The 16,106-nt window shown below is 55.7% G+C and overlaps 1 protein-coding gene across 2 annotated transcripts; it reads right to left on the reverse strand.

The window, feature by feature from the left end:
- Positions 1-1,215: 1,215 nt before the first annotated feature.
- ELP6 (elongator acetyltransferase complex subunit 6) lies at positions 1,216-15,659 on the reverse strand. 2 transcript variants are annotated; one of them, XM_088175570.1, is made up of 8 exons: positions 15,555-15,659; positions 11,896-11,974; positions 10,419-10,489; positions 5,177-5,304; positions 4,104-4,296; positions 2,578-2,724; positions 1,925-2,102; positions 1,216-1,889 (listed from the first exon to the last, which is right to left on the reverse strand). In XM_088175570.1, the coding sequence occupies exons 1-7, from the start codon at positions 15,606-15,608 to the stop codon at positions 1,974-1,976; spliced, it is 801 nt and encodes a 266-aa protein (XP_088031696.1). In that variant the 5' UTR covers positions 15,609-15,659; the 3' UTR covers positions 1,216-1,889; positions 1,925-1,973. The 2 variants fall into 2 exon arrangements, with proteins under 2 accessions (XP_088031696.1, XP_088031649.1); XM_088175523.1 differs by having other exon boundaries at positions 1,216-2,102.
- Positions 15,660-16,106: the final 447 nt, after the last annotated feature.

A 16,106-nucleotide genomic window follows, 5' to 3' on the forward strand; every position in this document is an offset into this window, starting at 1 on the left:
CACACAAACACTGCCCGAGGCACGGCCCTGAGCACGCAGCTGGCGGCTGACCCCGGGCAAGGCCATCCTGTCCTGCCACCGATGGCACCATTCCTGCCATCCACTCTCCGGCTGCCCTCTCGCAGCGTCAGCCCCAGAGCGGGGCCTTGGCCCAGCACAGCTGCCCCAGCGTGTCCTGGTGGCCAAGGCCACTGCTGGACATTGGCCTGGGTTTGGTCCTCGCTGTGACTCTGCAGCCCCCACGGGTTTCCTGTCCCTGTCCGAGCTCACAGCGCTGTACAGTGCAGGCAGTGGCTCATTCTGAAGGGCTCTGATCCCAGGGAACATTCCCTGCACGGAGACACGGGGATCAGACTCAGGCTCCTTAGCCCTTTTCTTGGATACAGGCACTGGCGAAGGGCAGAAAGAACCAGGCAAAAGCCAGCAGTGATGTCACACAGTGCTGATGGCACATAGTGATGTCACACAATGACCGTGCTGGATTCTAAAGGGAGAGGCAGAGCCTGGGAGCCGGGCTTTGGGATGTCTCCAAGGATAATCATACAGATATTACTCCATTATACACCATTCTGTGCCAGCAGCTGCTGGTCCTCCCATCCTCCCTTGGGCGATTGTGACAGTGCATGGAGCTGGGCACTGCCACCACACTGGGACAGCAGCAGTGGCACTGGGCACTGCCACTTCCACAGAGAGCACGGAGACCCCAGGGACGAGTGGTCCTACAGCACAGACAGGGCCTGACTCCCCTCCCTCCTGTGGCCTTGCCACAATCCCTGGAGCCTGCCTGGCTCCCCTGGGCTGCCACTGATCAGCAGCCACAGCCCTGAGCATGCCCGGGCTCCCAAAAATTAAGGAAAAGGGCACATTCCCAAACCAGCATGGCATGGGTCACTGAGACTACACAGAAAATCAGGAATGTGTCCCACTGCCAGAGCTGCTATCCCAGCTCTGGAGCTGCAAGGACCTGGCAGGTTGCTCTGAACTCTCACATGGGATATTTTTATCTCTCAGGATAAATGGGATAATCCCAGCAGGAGCATCTACCAGGACACCTCCAGGCCTGAGCTCTGCTCCCCGGACTACCCTTGTGGCCATGGGGAAGGCCCTCTCCTCATCCAGGCTTGGGAGATGCCCATTCCTGCTCCCTGCCAAGGAGCAGGTGGGGAGCAGTTCCCACCTAGAGATCCATGGTTACTTAACCACTGTACTCTTATCTCACTAAAATTACAGATTATTATTTTTAAAAAACTGCTTCAGCACAGGCAGGTCGTGCAACTGCTAGCCATGGTCTGGGATGAGGAAGCAGTGGCTGGGACAGGCTCACAGAGGCGTTTATCCAGCCACAAGCCCAGGATGAGCCTGGGAAACTGCAGGGGAAGAACCACGGCAGTGCTCAGTCATTAGAGGCTCCATACACAGAGCTGTGGATTTACCAACTGCATGGAAGCTGGGAGCTGGGCACACCTCTGCCAGCCAGAGAGGATTGCACCAGGCTCCCACACCAGCCCTGCTCCACCCGCTGTGTGTCATCTGCTCCGGTGCCAGCAGCAGGGAGGGAGGGAAGGAGGGAGGGGGTGCTCCCTGCGTGCCGTGCCTGGCACTGCCATGCTGTGCCCAACACACCGGAAAAGGTGAGGCAAGGCACGCCCAGCCCGCGGGCCACCCCCTGCCTGTATTCACATGCTCTAAGGGCCATTCTTGCAGGTTCTTGCTCCCTTTCTTGGCCTGAGTGTGTTGGGAACGGGGTGGGAGGACAAAGGGATGCAGCAGGCTCCAGGCAGGCTGATCCCACGTTGGCACCGCTTCCAGGAGCGTCTGAGCTTCCCTCCCGGGTCAGTCTGCTGTGCTGCTCCTGGTGCTTTTGCAGAGGCAGGGACTGCCATTCCCAGGCAGTGGCACAGTGTCACAGGACTGCCATTCCCAGACAGTGGCACAGTGTCACAGGACTGACAGTCCCAGCCAGTGTCACAGTGTCACAGGACTGCAGCCGACAGCCCCCGTGCGAAAAAGGTGACGTTCCTGTCCTGGATCTTGTACTGGTAGATCTGGACCAGGTCCTGCTCCGCCGCCTGCCGCAAGGACAATCTCTTGATTATCTTTATCTGCAAAGGGAAAGGAACAGCAACATTGGCCCTATGGCTGCCCAGAGCATCCTTGTCCCCCTGCCCCTGGCTGGCCTGCAGGGAAGGGGGGACATTGATAAATAACCCATCAGCAGCTGCCTGTCCCCGTGCCTTTGGTGGCAGTCCCTGATGAGGAATCACACAAGTGTCAGCACCCTCCCAGCCCTGCAGAGATCACCACGGGCCAGGCTCAGATCCACCATTGGGGAAACCTCCCAGGAAAGCTTTCCTTCACCCTGGGGTGGGAGAAGCCTGCACTGCAGCTGCTGTGCGAGGTGTGGAGGCCCAGGTGGCAGGATGTCTCTGAACAGCCCTGCAGAAGCAGTGACAGCCGGCTGCTCCAGCAGGTCCTGGTGCCCAGGGGATTACGCCTTAACACACCACAGCCCCGGGGCCTGCAGTGCTGCAGGTGACAGGGACATGTGCCACCTGTCGGTGCTCTGCTGTGCCTCACCTGCCCATGAACATCCTTGCAGAAGCCGGTGGCCAGCCCCTCTGCCCACAGGATGAGGTCGCTGTGATGACACAGGGAGTTCACAACCAGCTCATTCTCCTCATCTTCCGAATCCTCGCTGCTGTGAACCAGCACCACGACGTTCCCCTGGAACGGGAGCAGCAGGGAGGAACGAGCTCCTGGCACGGGGGGTGGCAACAGGAGCTTTCACGAAGAGCCCATCTAAGCCCCAGCTTGGTCTGAATTCCACTGGGAAAATAACCAGCAGCTGCTAATGGAGAGGCTGGACATGCCTCAGCCAGAAAGCCCCCATACCCTGGCTGATCCCCAGGGTGGGCAGCAGGGGAGGGGGGAATTCTGCCTCTCTGCCCCACTCAGGTGAGACCCCCCCTGCAGAGCTGCCCCCAGCTCTGGGGCCCAAAGCAGAGGTGTCCCTGCCCATATGTGACCTTTATGGTCCCTTCCACCACAGGCCATTTTGTGACACACGAACACTGCAGAGCTCACTGCACATTGTGTACACACACACGTATGTAATGTGCAGTCTAAAAATACCTCTGTAAGGAGACAGTGGCTGAACCAGTCTGTCAGGCTGGGCAGATGGCACTGACTGAATCCACAGCAGGTAAATAAAGAGGTGGCCAAAGGGCTGCAGCAACTCTCACACCCTCACAGCTCTGACAGCGAGCAAACACTTCCCCCACACACCGACTCTATTAACATCCACCTCAAGAGACTCTGCCTCAGCCCATGCAAGTCACCAGTGACTTAAAATAACACGAATTCTCAATCAATTAAAATGTACTTTAAAGCTTCAGAACACCTCAGACAGAAATAGCAAAGTGTGAGCGTGGTTTATCATCTTTTTTAGCTCTTTGGAGGTAAATATTCTCTGCAAGCAGCTCATCCCCTGGCAGCACGTACAGCCCAACAGCCCGTGCCGTGTGAAGTGCAGGGTGACACCACTGGCTCATTCCTCACTCCTGCAGGGAAGTGCCCAGGGAGGGGACACTGCCTGTGATGGCAGAGTTGGGATGTGACTGTGAGCACTTGTGGCTGTGACGTTCTCAGGAGTCCCCACATGGCTGGGAGAGCTCTGTAAATCATCTTGGAGACCAGCTGAAGAAGCCATAGTGGAGGGTGGTGGCAGCATGAACCAGGTGCCCCCCAAGAGGTCTTTAATTCTGTCCCCTGTGAGACTCACGTGACTCATTTCCACCCCTTCCCTCCCACACAGGGGTGTGAGTCAGGATCTCTGGAGAGCCAGGAGCTCCAAAAAAAACTGTTTGACACCTCGAATCCCTGTTCATACACCAGAGATACACAGAACCCTTCTCTGGGCAGCATCTCACAGGAACCCGGCTGGACAGGAGCCTGCACAGGTACCACACAACTCCCAAGAGTGGCCCCAAAGCAGTGATCTGAACTCCTTGGACAGTCACAGCCTTTCAAAAACCTCATCATGGTGAGGTAAGAAAAGCAAGCCAGGCTTTGCTCTGGAGGCTGTGTGCACAGGGGAGCAGTACCTGCAGCTGGCAGCACACGGACACACGGCAGTAGTGGATGAAGTCCAGCACAGCCACAGGTGCAGCTCCCAGGCTGAGCAGGACACTGAGGTCATCCACCAGCAGCACGGGGCCCTTCCAGGAATCACGGGCACAGGGAGTCAGGGACACCTGCACAAAGTCAAACAGGGCCCGCAGGTCACGGCTGCTCCCGCTGCAAGACATGAACCAGGAGTCAGGGGGGCTGGCCACCGTGTCCCCCTGCCCACCCACTGACCCCGAGGGGGGATCACCAGCCTGTCCCCACTGCTGTGACAGTCACCTCCTCGCTGCCCCTCAGCCCCTGCTCCTTTACACCTCCTGCCCAGCTCCACGGATTGTGGAGTGGTTTGGCTGGGAATGAAGAAATGAGGAAAAATACTCCTCTTTGTAAGGAGGAAACACCTGAAGAAGTCCCAGTCAGAACAGAAGTGACACCAGGATTATCTTTGCTAAAACCAAAATGGTTTGGATCCCAAAATGGTTTGGATGGGAAGGAAACTCAAAGCCCATCCAGTGCCACCTCTCTGCCACGGGCAGGGACACCTCCCACCATGCCAGGTTGCTCCAAGCCCTGTCCAGCCTGGCCTGGGACGCTGCTGGGGAAGGGTTTGTCCTTTGCTGAGCTTCCCAGGTGACATGGAGAAAATGATGTGAGAATAAACCCAGAATCCAGCATGGATAAAGCAGCACTGTTCTCTTGGATAAAACTCAAAATAATGAAAGAAGGGAATAAAACCACTTGGCTGGCTCCAAACCTGTGGAGCACTGAAATACATGTTTTTCTAGACTTGTGACATGCTTGGCAATGAGGACGGGGGTGGAAGCTCCCCTAAAATTCTGGGAAGGGGGGACAGGATTCCTCCATGAGCACAGTGAGGGACAGGCCAGGACACTTAGGGGGATGTGCACAATGCTGGTGTTTCCCTTCACTTCAGCTGAGTCCTTGGGCCTTGGAGGGGAGCTCCAAGGGCAGCAGGAGCCAGTCCTGGACCTTGGGTGGTGCTCTTGGTGGCAGCAGTTGTGCAGGGGGAACACTCCACGCTCAGGCTCACCTCAGGAATTGCAGAGGACTGGGCTGTCCAGGCTGCTCCTCCTCCCCAAACAGGAGATCAAGGCAGGACTTGAGGCCCTCCAGGAAGACAAGCTGTCCCTGCTCCTTGGCAGCTGCCAGATTGACTCCCTCAAGAGAAGAAAAGATTAGAGAGTGAACACTTATGGAAAATGGTGAACACAGAACCACATAGGTCAACAGCCAAATTTTCATGCTTGTTTGAATCAAATCTTATCTAAACGTGCAGATAAAGTCAGTGCTTCAGGGATGAAATGGGCACTTCTGCTACAGTCACTGGTGGCACATTCACTCTTCTGTACTTTGCCAGGAGATAACAAAACCACACTGTGATCATGGGGCTCAAACATCCTGGAATTCCTGCTGGGAAGCCAGCCTGGTGTGCAGAGGCAGGGAGAGAATGGCTTCTCCAAGGGCCTGCTGTGAGCAATTCCTTCACCTCCCTCCCTGGGAGGTGAAAGCTTTTGTTTTCACTATCTCCAGATCAGGCTGTGGCAATGAGGGCTCCTGGCACAGCCCACGCAGCTGAGCTGATCCCTGATCCAGAGAGCACCGTGGGCTGGGCATCCCACACTTGCACAACACCTGGGGACAGCAGCCAGGGCTCCCACAACACCTGGGGACAGCAGCCAGGGCTCCCACAACACCTGAGACAGCAGCCAGGGCTCCCACAACACCTGGGGACAGCAGCCAGGGCTCCCACAACACCTGAGACAGCAGCCAGGGCTCCCACAACACCTGGAGACAGCAGCCAGGGTCCCATGGGAAGCAGCCCTGAGTGCACTTGCAGGAGGAGGAAGGACCCCGACAGTGCCTGGGGCTGTGACCCAAACTCAGCTGGCTCACAGCCCTGCCTGGTGGCGAGGCCAATGAGAGCCACATGTAGGAATGTCCAGCTCCAACAGAGACATCCCACAGCTGCTGCAGACATGGAGCAGACTCCAGCTGGAGATCACAGAATGCCAGAAAGGTTTGGGTTGGAGGGATGTCCACTGGACCAGGCTGCTCCAAGCCCTGCCAAGGGCTGAAGGAGCCGGGGGGCTCAGCCTGGACAAGAGAGGCTCAGAGGGGACCTTCTCACTCTCCAGTTTATGCTCAAAAAGAGTGGTCAGACACTGGAAGGGGCTGCCCAGGGCAGTGCAGGAGTCACCATCCCTGGGGGGATTTAAAAGCCTTGTGGATGTGGCACTTGGGTTAGTGGTGGCCTTGGCAGTGCCGGGGGACAGGGGGACACAGTGATCCTTGAGGGCTTTTCCAGCCTCAGGGGTTCCATGATCGTGTGCAGTACAATTATTTCCTGAAGGATTGGACCAGGTGACCTTTTCAGGTGTCTTCCAACCCAAACCATTCCACGATTACCTTCCCAGGCTCAATTCTGCAGCACTATCACTTTGTAACATGGATATTAAGAATAATCTGAGGCCTGACTGAACTGCCACCTGCTTTAAATGAAAGCTGCCTCTTCTCCCAGCCCTGTGAATCCTGCAACCTGAGAAGAATGCTTTCTCCATTTTCCTTCTACTCAGCTGGGAAGGGATGTATACCTGAATGCTCATTCCCTTTTCAATCTCCCCTACAAAGCAATAGCTTTTTTTGGGCACTGCCCCTCAGTAACAGCTTCAGAAATAGCAGCATTATTGGGCAATTCCGAGCACACACAATGGAAATCTTCCCAGCCAAGGACAGAACCACCTTTATCTGGCAGGTGAGGAGCAGGGAATAGCCAACAAATAAATACCTGCCATGCCATAAAGAAGGGCTGGGCTGCACAGCAGCCTCACAAACCTCATTCCCCCAGGGATTTCTGCAATCCATAGGACTGGGAACCTGCTGAAATGCTGTGATGAAATTCACTATTAATATCAGAAATTCAGCAACGGATTTTACCTTTGCTTCAGCCATTTCTTCCTGCACACACAAACTCTCTGTACCTCAGATCTGCAAGGAAAGCGTCCCCTCTTCAGAAGGGAACTCAGTGCTGTGACAGCAGGGCCTGCCTGGCTGACAGATGAGGGCCACAGCAGCCAGGGACAGGGTGTCACACCATGAATCCATCCCCCTCAGGGCCATGACATGGAGCCTCATTTTCCAGCAGGAGGACAGGTCCCAGAGAGACCTGAACTCACCCAGGTGCCACAGCAAACCTCTGCCGGTGTCCCTGCCAGCAGCCCACCCTGTGTGACCTCTGCAAACAGCACAGAAGCATCAGACAGCTTGGGAAAGTGGGAGAAGTGCTCAGAATGGCCAGAGGCACCTTGCTGAGTGCACAGACAGGACTGACGTCCCCACAGCAGAGCCCAGCACCCAAACAGCCTGAGAGCTTTCACTCTGTGCCACATCCCCTGGAGCACAGGGACATTATCTCCGGCACAGCCATCGACCCAGCCCAGGAATGCTCCTGCAGCAGCAGCTCAGCTGCTCCTGTCCCTCCCTCCGGGGAGCTGCCTGAGCCTGGTGCCCCCCGGCCTGCCAGCAGTGACAGCCCCTCAGAGCAGAGCTGCCGCCATTCCAGACACGAAAGCAAAATATCTGAGGGACACAAGAAGGAATGGAGTGTGCAAAGCAGGGGGAATGAGCTCCATCAGCAAACACAGCTGGGGGACAAAGCGGGGCCAGCAGGGATCAGGCCAGGCTGTGAGCTCAGAGCAGGGAACAGGAGACAGGCATCAAACGGGGACAAATCTGGTTTCCCTGTAAAACAAAACAAACTTTGTACAAGTGAGGGTGGGAACACCAACCTGGCACGGTGCCCTGGTGCTGTTTGTCCTGATATAGCCCTGCATGTTCTCTGCAAGGTCAGGGCCAATAACATCGATGGGGCCTTAAGATGAAGTGTGAGTCCTCAGGGAAAGAGGACACAGGCACAAAAAGCCAGGGAAGTTTTTTCCTGCATGTAAAGATACATCCCTGCATTTAGCTAAAACATAAGGAAGTGTTTTGGGACTTGTAATACCTGGCACACTGGGGAAGCAACAAGTCCCTGGAAGCATCACTTCAGCTGTGTATAAATATTCATTTTATCACCACACACCAGTGCTACTGTGTCCCTGTGCAATCCACCCTGGCTCCAGGAGCCTCCTCCTGGGCCTGGGACCACCCTGCTCCCAGCAGGAACTGGGGCATTGCTCAGCTCTGAAGCTCTTCCACATGCTGGCTTTGCTAATGGCATCATCACAGTCACAGAATCACTGAGGCTGGAAAATTCCTCTGAGTGCCTCCAGTCCAGCCATTCCCTCAGCAATGCCAAGGCCACCCCTGACCGTGTCCCCAAGTGCCACATCCACATGAATGTTAAATCCCTTCACCAATGGGCACCCACCCCTGCCCTGGGCAGCTGTGCCAGGGCTGGGCAGCCCTTTCCAGAAAGGAATTTTCCCAATATCCACCCTGAGCCTCTGCTGGCCCATCCTGAGGCCGTTCCCTCTCCTCCTGTCCCTGTTCCCTGGTGGCAGAGACCGACCCCCGCACTGTCCCCTCCTGTCAGGGAGTTGTGCAGAGCCACAGGGGCCCCCCTGAGCCTCCTTTTCTCCAGGCTGAGCCCCTTCCCAGCTCCCTCAGCCTCTCCTGGGGCTCCAGACCCTTCCTATCTCCCTTCCCTTCCCTGGACACGTTCTGTCCTGTACCTGGGGACCAGAAAACTGCCCCCAGGACTGGAGGTGCCTCAGCAGTGGCAGCACAGGGGATGGGCACTGCCCTGGGCCTGTGGCCACACCATTACTGCTCTCCAGTAAAGATCTACAGCAGCAAGTTCTTAAGCAAATTTAAGAGTGAAAGTACCCTGCCAGGAACCACCTTTTCTGAGCCTGACGTGTTCATCTGTGCAAAGAAGGATTAAAGCAAACAGAAGATGTGATGGGAACTCGGATATAAATAACCGATGGTGCGACCTCCAGCTCCTCAGAGCTTGGGAGGAATTCACAGCAACGACCCCAGGGGCACCTATGAAGTTGCATGGCAGGAGTGACTCAGAGCTGAAAGCAGCTCAGGCGTTTGGGAGCTGTGCTTATCGCCTCCTTTGTGGCAGCCACCTTTTGTTCGAGTATCAGACAGCAAATCGCCTCCATTTGCATCGCACGTGCCTGCAGCTCATGCTCCTGTTCTCTCCCTCCTCAGCAGCTCCCGTTAAGTGTGCAGGGAGATCTCTGCGTGAGGGAACACACTGGCTCCAGGAGCAGGCAATGAGCCCGTATTTAACCAGCGGCATTTCCTCCCCACACCGCCTGCTGTGCCCCACTCAGCGAGCTCCCTCCACCATTTCCTCCTGTCTGCACCGCAAAGGCCAGGGCAGCTCCGTGCTCGGGGGGATCCTGTCTGCAGGGGAATCACACCTTGAGGATCCACCTGCGAGTTACAGCTCCGTGGGAGAGCACCGTGTCTGCTCAGCCCACACTGCCTGTACCCTGGGCCGCTCATCCCCTTCCAAAAGGTAAAATCTGAGCAGTAAATACAATACAGTTGTTTAGCAGCACCGTGTTACAGTGGGGAATACAGCAGCTGGTTCCTCAACACCTGGGAGCCTTTATGAGCAGCAGGGATTCACAGCAGAACCAGAGCAGGGAGGACCAGTGCAGTGCAAGCCCTCATCCCTTCAGCCCTGGAAGGTCACCTGGACTTCCCACCTGGAGCATTTCACCTTGCAGTGTTGTACAAAGAGCTGAGGGAAGCAGTTTGGAGCTCACACAATTTGCTGACATGCAGAATTACCGTGCCTGCTTTGTCTCTGTTCCCTCATTTCAGAGTACACATAATCCTTGCCCGGCTCACCACAGAAAGGAAATCCCCAGGAATTTACCTGGGGCTCCTCACAAAGCTCCAAGGGATGCCTCAGCCCAGAGGCACACAGGTGTCCTTGTGACTCAGTCCTCCATGCCAACAGGAACCAGAGGACAGGGAACAAAGTCACCTCAGGAGCTCCTGCAGGTGTGCAGGGGTCCTGGGAACACTGCCACCACAGCATTTTCCTCTCCAGGGGATTAAGGAACCTCCATCTACCAGTGTGGGCCTGTCTGGGGAACGCTGATCCCCAGAAAACATTTCTAAGCACAAAGCAAGCAGCTCTTGGCAAAGCTCTTTATCCCCCATCACAGCAGCACCAATGCTGACTGTCCCCACCAAGACCTGGAAACATTTGCTCCCACATTAATTCCTGTTCCCCATTCCCATTCCTGCTCCCCCAACAGAAAGCACCTGGACCTGTAATAATGAACCTATGCCAAGAGACTCACCAGCTTCTGTGCCACGATGCTGTAGTGGCTGAAGGACTGGAGCAGGGCCACAAAGCAAACCTTGCAGCCAGCTGGGGAGGGACAAAAGCACACATTAGCAGTTCCACTCTGCAGCTGGCATTATCAAAGCTCATAAATCACAGCAGACAGGCCACAGATCTGTCTGGAAGGACCTTGAAGTGATGCAGGTCTACACAGTTTGCTTTCAATTTTCACCCTTCTGGAGGATATCTGCATTAGGGGAAATGTTAGTTTAAAAAGAGAGGGAAAGATGGAAAAATATGACTTTATGAAGTGTAAGGCCTCTTTTCTGCCTCGTGCCAGGCCAGCCTGGAACCTTCTAGCCCTGTTTGCTGGTGTTACAGTAAGGGGGCCAAGGGCTGGCCATGACAATGAACTACTGAAACCACAAACATGCCAAAAATTCCCATTTTGGCTCTGACAGGGCAAGTGACCTTGACTGGAAAAACACACAGAACAGGGAATTGTGTCAGACACCTAAATAAAAAGTGATTTTGGAACACAGTTTGGGTATGAACATAATCAGTGTTTGTTGGACATGGATTTCAAGTAGAAGAAGCCAATGGCCTGAGATGAACCTTGAGATCTCCCAAAGGTTTTGGGCACCAAGTGGACAACATGGGGGTGCTGCAGGCAGGGAATATCTGCACGCAGGTCCTGGGCTGGAGACACATGACCATCCCACAGGGCTGCCCAGCCACCAGGATGGAAGGCTTTCCCCAGGCACACAGGCAGCTCTGGACAGCCCCCAGGGCACTGCTGTGGGGCAGGACACCAGCAGAGCCCAGGCAGTGGCTGGAAGGTCTCTCTGAACCACTCACACTGTCACCAACACAGTGCCCATGGGATTTCCTCCCGTTTCCCTCTGTTCCATTAAGTACAAACCATTCCAAAGCAGGGTAGAGCCCCAGGTGGGGCAGTGGCAGTTGTGGGGGCACAATGTCTCCATGCCATGTCCTGCCCAGGCCTGGCAGTACCAGAGTTGCTGGGCTGGTGGCTGTGCCAGCAGAAAGGAGGAGTCCCCGAGTCCAGCACTGCTCTGCAGGGGCCAGGAGGTTACTGACAGGGGAAACTGCTCCCAGAAAAGGAATCAGACACCTCACCAAGCTCTGCTTGTTTCTTGACTCACTCTGAGCTTATCTGTTGCTAATTGATCCTGATATGTGTAGTTACCTCATTAAAATTGAGGGAATTGCAGTGAACACCTCCCTGTCAGAGCCTGTGTGACTTAGAACCATCGCCACAATCCATGATGAACCAAGGCTCAGAATTATGGGATGTACCCAAGGATACAGAGGAGTCCCAAGAACAAGTCAGGACTAGGATCCATGAATGCTAACCCCAAAGCTTTGTGTTTATCTGAGGTTACCTCACTGCAGAACTGCCCTCTGCTCATGGAGCACCCCAGAGGGAGGCTCCGAGGTGTCCCTGCCTCAGAGTGCAGCTGCTGACCCACCTCTGAGGTAGAAGGAGAGGAAGTGGTGCACCAGGAAACTGCCATCTGTGCGGGTGTCTCGCAGCAGCGTGAATTTACCCTGGAAAAGAAGCAGCAAAATAACAGAGTGAGGTGAGGGCACAAACTGCTCTTGGTAGACAAGATGTTGGCTCAAGCTGCAGGAATTCTGCAGCTACTACTCACAGGAAGAAGTGGACAAGCAGAGCTGCAGCTGCCTGTTTACAAAAGGAAGCCAACACTTCCTCCCGACACAGCCCACGGGGAGGCACCTGAACCACAGCATTGCTAAGGCTGGAAAAGCCCTCAGGGCTCACCAAGTCCGGCCATTAACCCAGTCCAACCATTAACCCTGCCATTAGCATTACCAAGCTCACCGCTGAACCACGTCCTCACACGTTTACCAGCTAAAAGCCCTTGTGCTCAGCTGTGAGCCCAGCGGGACCCCCATGCCTGTGCCCAGCAGGTGCCACCCCCTCCCCTGGAAACAAGAGACGTGCGGCACGGTGCTCCCGGTGCCACCACATGTGGTGCTGGACACCATCACGGGGGTTCTGGGCAGTCTCCACCTCCCAGCTCTGTGCCCCTCTCCTCCAACTCACAGGCATCTTTCTTCTCCAAGTGGCAGGGGAACAAACAGCCACTCGCTCCATTCTGTGCCACAGCCAGCACTGTCAGTGCGTTTAAAATGTCAGGACCGCCAGAGCTGCTGCTCCTCCTGTGCCCAAACAACGCTCCCCGTCCTCCCTTCCAGGTTTACTTCCAACATGGCCACTTTGGGGTAGAAATGCTCATCATCAAAATTCTGTAGTGCAGCAGAGCTCTCAGCACAAGGTATAAACCTTGTTTTGATCAGGCAGGAAATTAATTCCGTTCATTAGTGCACACTCCTGATCAGCCCCAGCCTCATCAAGGTGTTTGTTTCCATTAAAATCGTAGTCAGGATGTTTCTTTAATCAATACAAATCATAGACCAGCTGCTTGGAAACACAAAGAACTTATCAAAAGGGAGTTTTTCTACTCCCAAGAACAGAAAAAGCCTTTTGCAGCAACGAGCCATCTCGGCACAGGCAACTCCCAAGCCATCCATCAGAACAAACTCCCCGGTGCCTAAAGGCTGAAGCGGAGCGAATGGCACGGCAAATATTGAACATGACTGCAGGGAATGCAAAGCAGAGGCCAGGGCAGGGAAGCTGCTCTGCCTCAGCCTGAGCGAGAGCTCTTCCCCCCAAAAAAGGGCAATGCCTCAGTGCCCAGTGCGGTGACAGGGACACCGCCCCAAGACGTGTCCTCCGAGAGCCTGCAGGAGATTTGTGCTCAAACAGCACAAACCAGGATGTTCAGGGTTGATCCCCTCCAGCTCCCCTGCTCCCCAGCAGAGCCCTGGGAGGAGCAGGCTGAGTGCTCCCCCAGGCTGTGCTGGCACGGGGGCATTTGTCACTCTGGGCACATGGCATCCTGCTGTTCCAAAGGCAAAGCCTTCCTGTAAAATCTCCTCCATGAACCTGCTCTGCCCTCACACTCCCAACACCTGCAGGCTATGAGGCACAAGCTGCAGCGACTTGTCAGGAGCTGCCAAAACGGCTCGGAGGGGCAGCAGCGGGTGTCACAACCCCAGGGTGACACAGCAGATACACCCACAGCAGCTCCTGGCAGCCAGCAGGGCTCCGGGGACACGGCTGGCAGCCGGGGAGCTGTGGAGACCGGGATGGCAGGAGAGGGCTGCAAAGGGCTGCTGCTGTTACACAGACTGGGCATCCCAGAACACCATCAGGGACACTCAGGGACACTTGCACACACACACACTCATCATTTACTATCAGACTACACCACATTTAATACCATGAGGACTGCAGGGCGCTAAGCCAGACTCCCTGGAGGGCAGGCAGCCACACCGGTGTGACCCTGACTAGGGGGAACCTGCATGGTGGGACGGAAGGGACAACTCCATCCAGGGAATTCCTCACACGGAGGACGCCAGCTCGGCTCCTGCTCCGCCTGCCAAGTCCAAACCCAGGATCTTGAGGCCAAAACCTTTTGGTTCTGCTGTGTGGAATTCCCTGTTCACATCAAGGTGAGCTCCTCACCTCAGAGCCAAACTCGTGGATGACAGCATTCCTGCCCATCCCACAGCTGCACCACCAAACACACCTTAGAGCACAGGCTGACAAACTCCACTTAGCACTTCTCACTTCGTGTTCCACCTGCATTAAAAACCCAACACAACCCATAGGAACCACAAGGGATTTTGCACACTCAGACTATCCTTTACTACCACCAAGCCCCAGCCAACACCTCCACCAGACCTGCTCTGAGCCTCAAGGGCACCACCCAAATTCTCCTCAGTATTGGTTCCCCATCAGACCAGCACTGCCCCACTCCAGCCAACCTGACAAGGAATGACCTCAGAATTATCTTCCAGATCCAGGAGAAACCTCCCCTATTCCCATCACAGGCTGGTAGGAGGGCAAGGGGGGAAAGTGGAGACAAAGGGGGAAACTCAGTCTTGTAAAATAAATTATCACCCCAAACTTGCTTTTATTATCTAAGCTCGTAACTGTCAGAAAAAAACCGGAGTAACACACAGCAACATATAATTTATAAATAATTACTGATTATACTGAGCTGGTGGTGTGGTCACACACCAGAGGGAAGGGATGGGGTGTCCAGAGGGACCTGGAGAAGCTGAAGGAGTGGGAACCTCATGAGGTTCAACAAGGGCAAGGGCAAGGTCAGGACTTGCGTCAGGACAATCCCCAGAATCAGCAAAGACAGGGGGATGGATGGAGGGATGGATGGATGACATACAAGCTGCTCCAAGGCTGGAGCCCCTCTGCTCTGGAGCCAGGCTGGGAGAGCTGGGAATGTTCCCCTGGAGAGGAGAAGGATCCAGGGAGAGCTCAGAGCCCCTGGCAGGGCCTGAAGGGGCTCCAGGAGAGCTGGAGAGGGACTGGGGACAAGGCATGGAGGGACAGCACACAGGGAATGGCTTCCACTGCCAGAGGGCAGGGCTGGATGGGATATTAGGAAGGGATTGTTCCCTGAGAGAGTGGGCAGGCCCTGGAATAGAATTCCCAGAGCAGTTGTGGTTGCCCCTGGATCCCTGGGAGCATGCCAGGCTAGGCCAGACAGGGCTTGGAGCAGCCTGGGACAGTGGAAGGTGTCGCTGCCATGGCAGGAGACGGGACTGGATGGGCTTTAAGGCTCCTTCCAGCCCCAGCCACTCTGGGATTCCATGACTGGCATTTTACCTGCACAGCTCTCACAGAGAGCGAGGGTGTTTAGTTCCAGCATGACTTCAACAGCATAAAACCTCCCTGGGAAAGCTACATTAATTAATTCAGTGTCCTAAAAGACAAGTATCTCTAGAACAGCTCCCTGGCCTGGAGCAGTGCCCAGCAGCGGGTTTAAGGCCCAGTTCTGTGTTTATTCCCCGCACGGCAGCACGGACACACCGCGGGAACAGAGCTCGGCCACTTCTCAGCGGCGATGCCGGAGCCAGAGCCGTGAGGAGCAGCGGGGAGCCGGGAACGGGAGGCGGAGGGGCTGAGGGCGGCTCAGCTTTGGGACCGGCCGCCGCCTCCGCCCGTGCCCCTCCCCGCGCTCCCCGCCGCTCCCGGCGGCCGCGGCCCGTCCCTCCCGCCCTCTCAGCGCCCTCTCACCGCGTCCGGCCGCTCCGGGGAGGCCCCGAGCAGCTCGTTGAGCTCCGCGAACATGGCGGGCGGCGCTGAGGGGCCGCGCAGGGCGGGAAGAGCCGCGGCACCGCGCATGCGCCGGGCGGGTGGCGCCGCCTGCTGGCGGGGCGGGGGGACTGCAGCCGCCATTGGAGCCCCCGGAGAGCCCGCGCAGCCAATTAACGGGGCTGGATCGCTAATTAATTAACCGGGCTGGATCGCTAATTAATTAACGGGGCTGGATCGCTGATTAATTAACGGGGCTGGATCGCTGATTAACGGGGCTGGATCGCTAATTAATTAACGGGGCTGGATCGCTGATTAATTAACGGGGCTGGATCGCTGATTAACGGGGCTGGATCGCTAATTAATTAACGGGGCTGGATCGGTAATTAGCGCGGCTGGATCGCTGATTAATGGGGCTGGACCGCTTATTAGTGGGGCTGGATCGCCAATTAATGGGCATCTCACCGTCAATGAAAGTGGCTGGATCCTCAGCCATGTGGTTAATTAAAGTGCTAAATGAGACTGGATTCACAT

Source organism: Sturnus vulgaris, chromosome 1 (assembly GCF_052056855.1).
Source record: "Sturnus vulgaris isolate bStuVul1 chromosome 1, bStuVul1.hap1, whole genome shotgun sequence".
NCBI classification, from domain to species: domain Eukaryota; kingdom Metazoa; phylum Chordata; class Aves; order Passeriformes; family Sturnidae; genus Sturnus; species Sturnus vulgaris.

Excerpts from the sequence above, each read along its gene's own strand:
- ELP6 (XM_088175570.1), bottom strand. The coding sequence starts at position 15,608 with ATGTTCGCGGAGCTCAACGAGCTGCTCGGGGCCTCCCCGGAGCGGCCG. Across the intron at positions 10,490-11,895 it reads CCTCTCCTTCTACCTCAGAG|CTGGCTGCAAGGTTTGCTTT; the intron begins GTGGGTCAGCAG and ends GTCCCTCCCCAG. Across the intron at positions 2,725-4,103 it reads CCGTGTGCTGCCAGCTGCAG|GGGAACGTCGTGGTGCTGGT; the intron begins GTACTGCTCCCC and ends CTCCCGTTCCAG.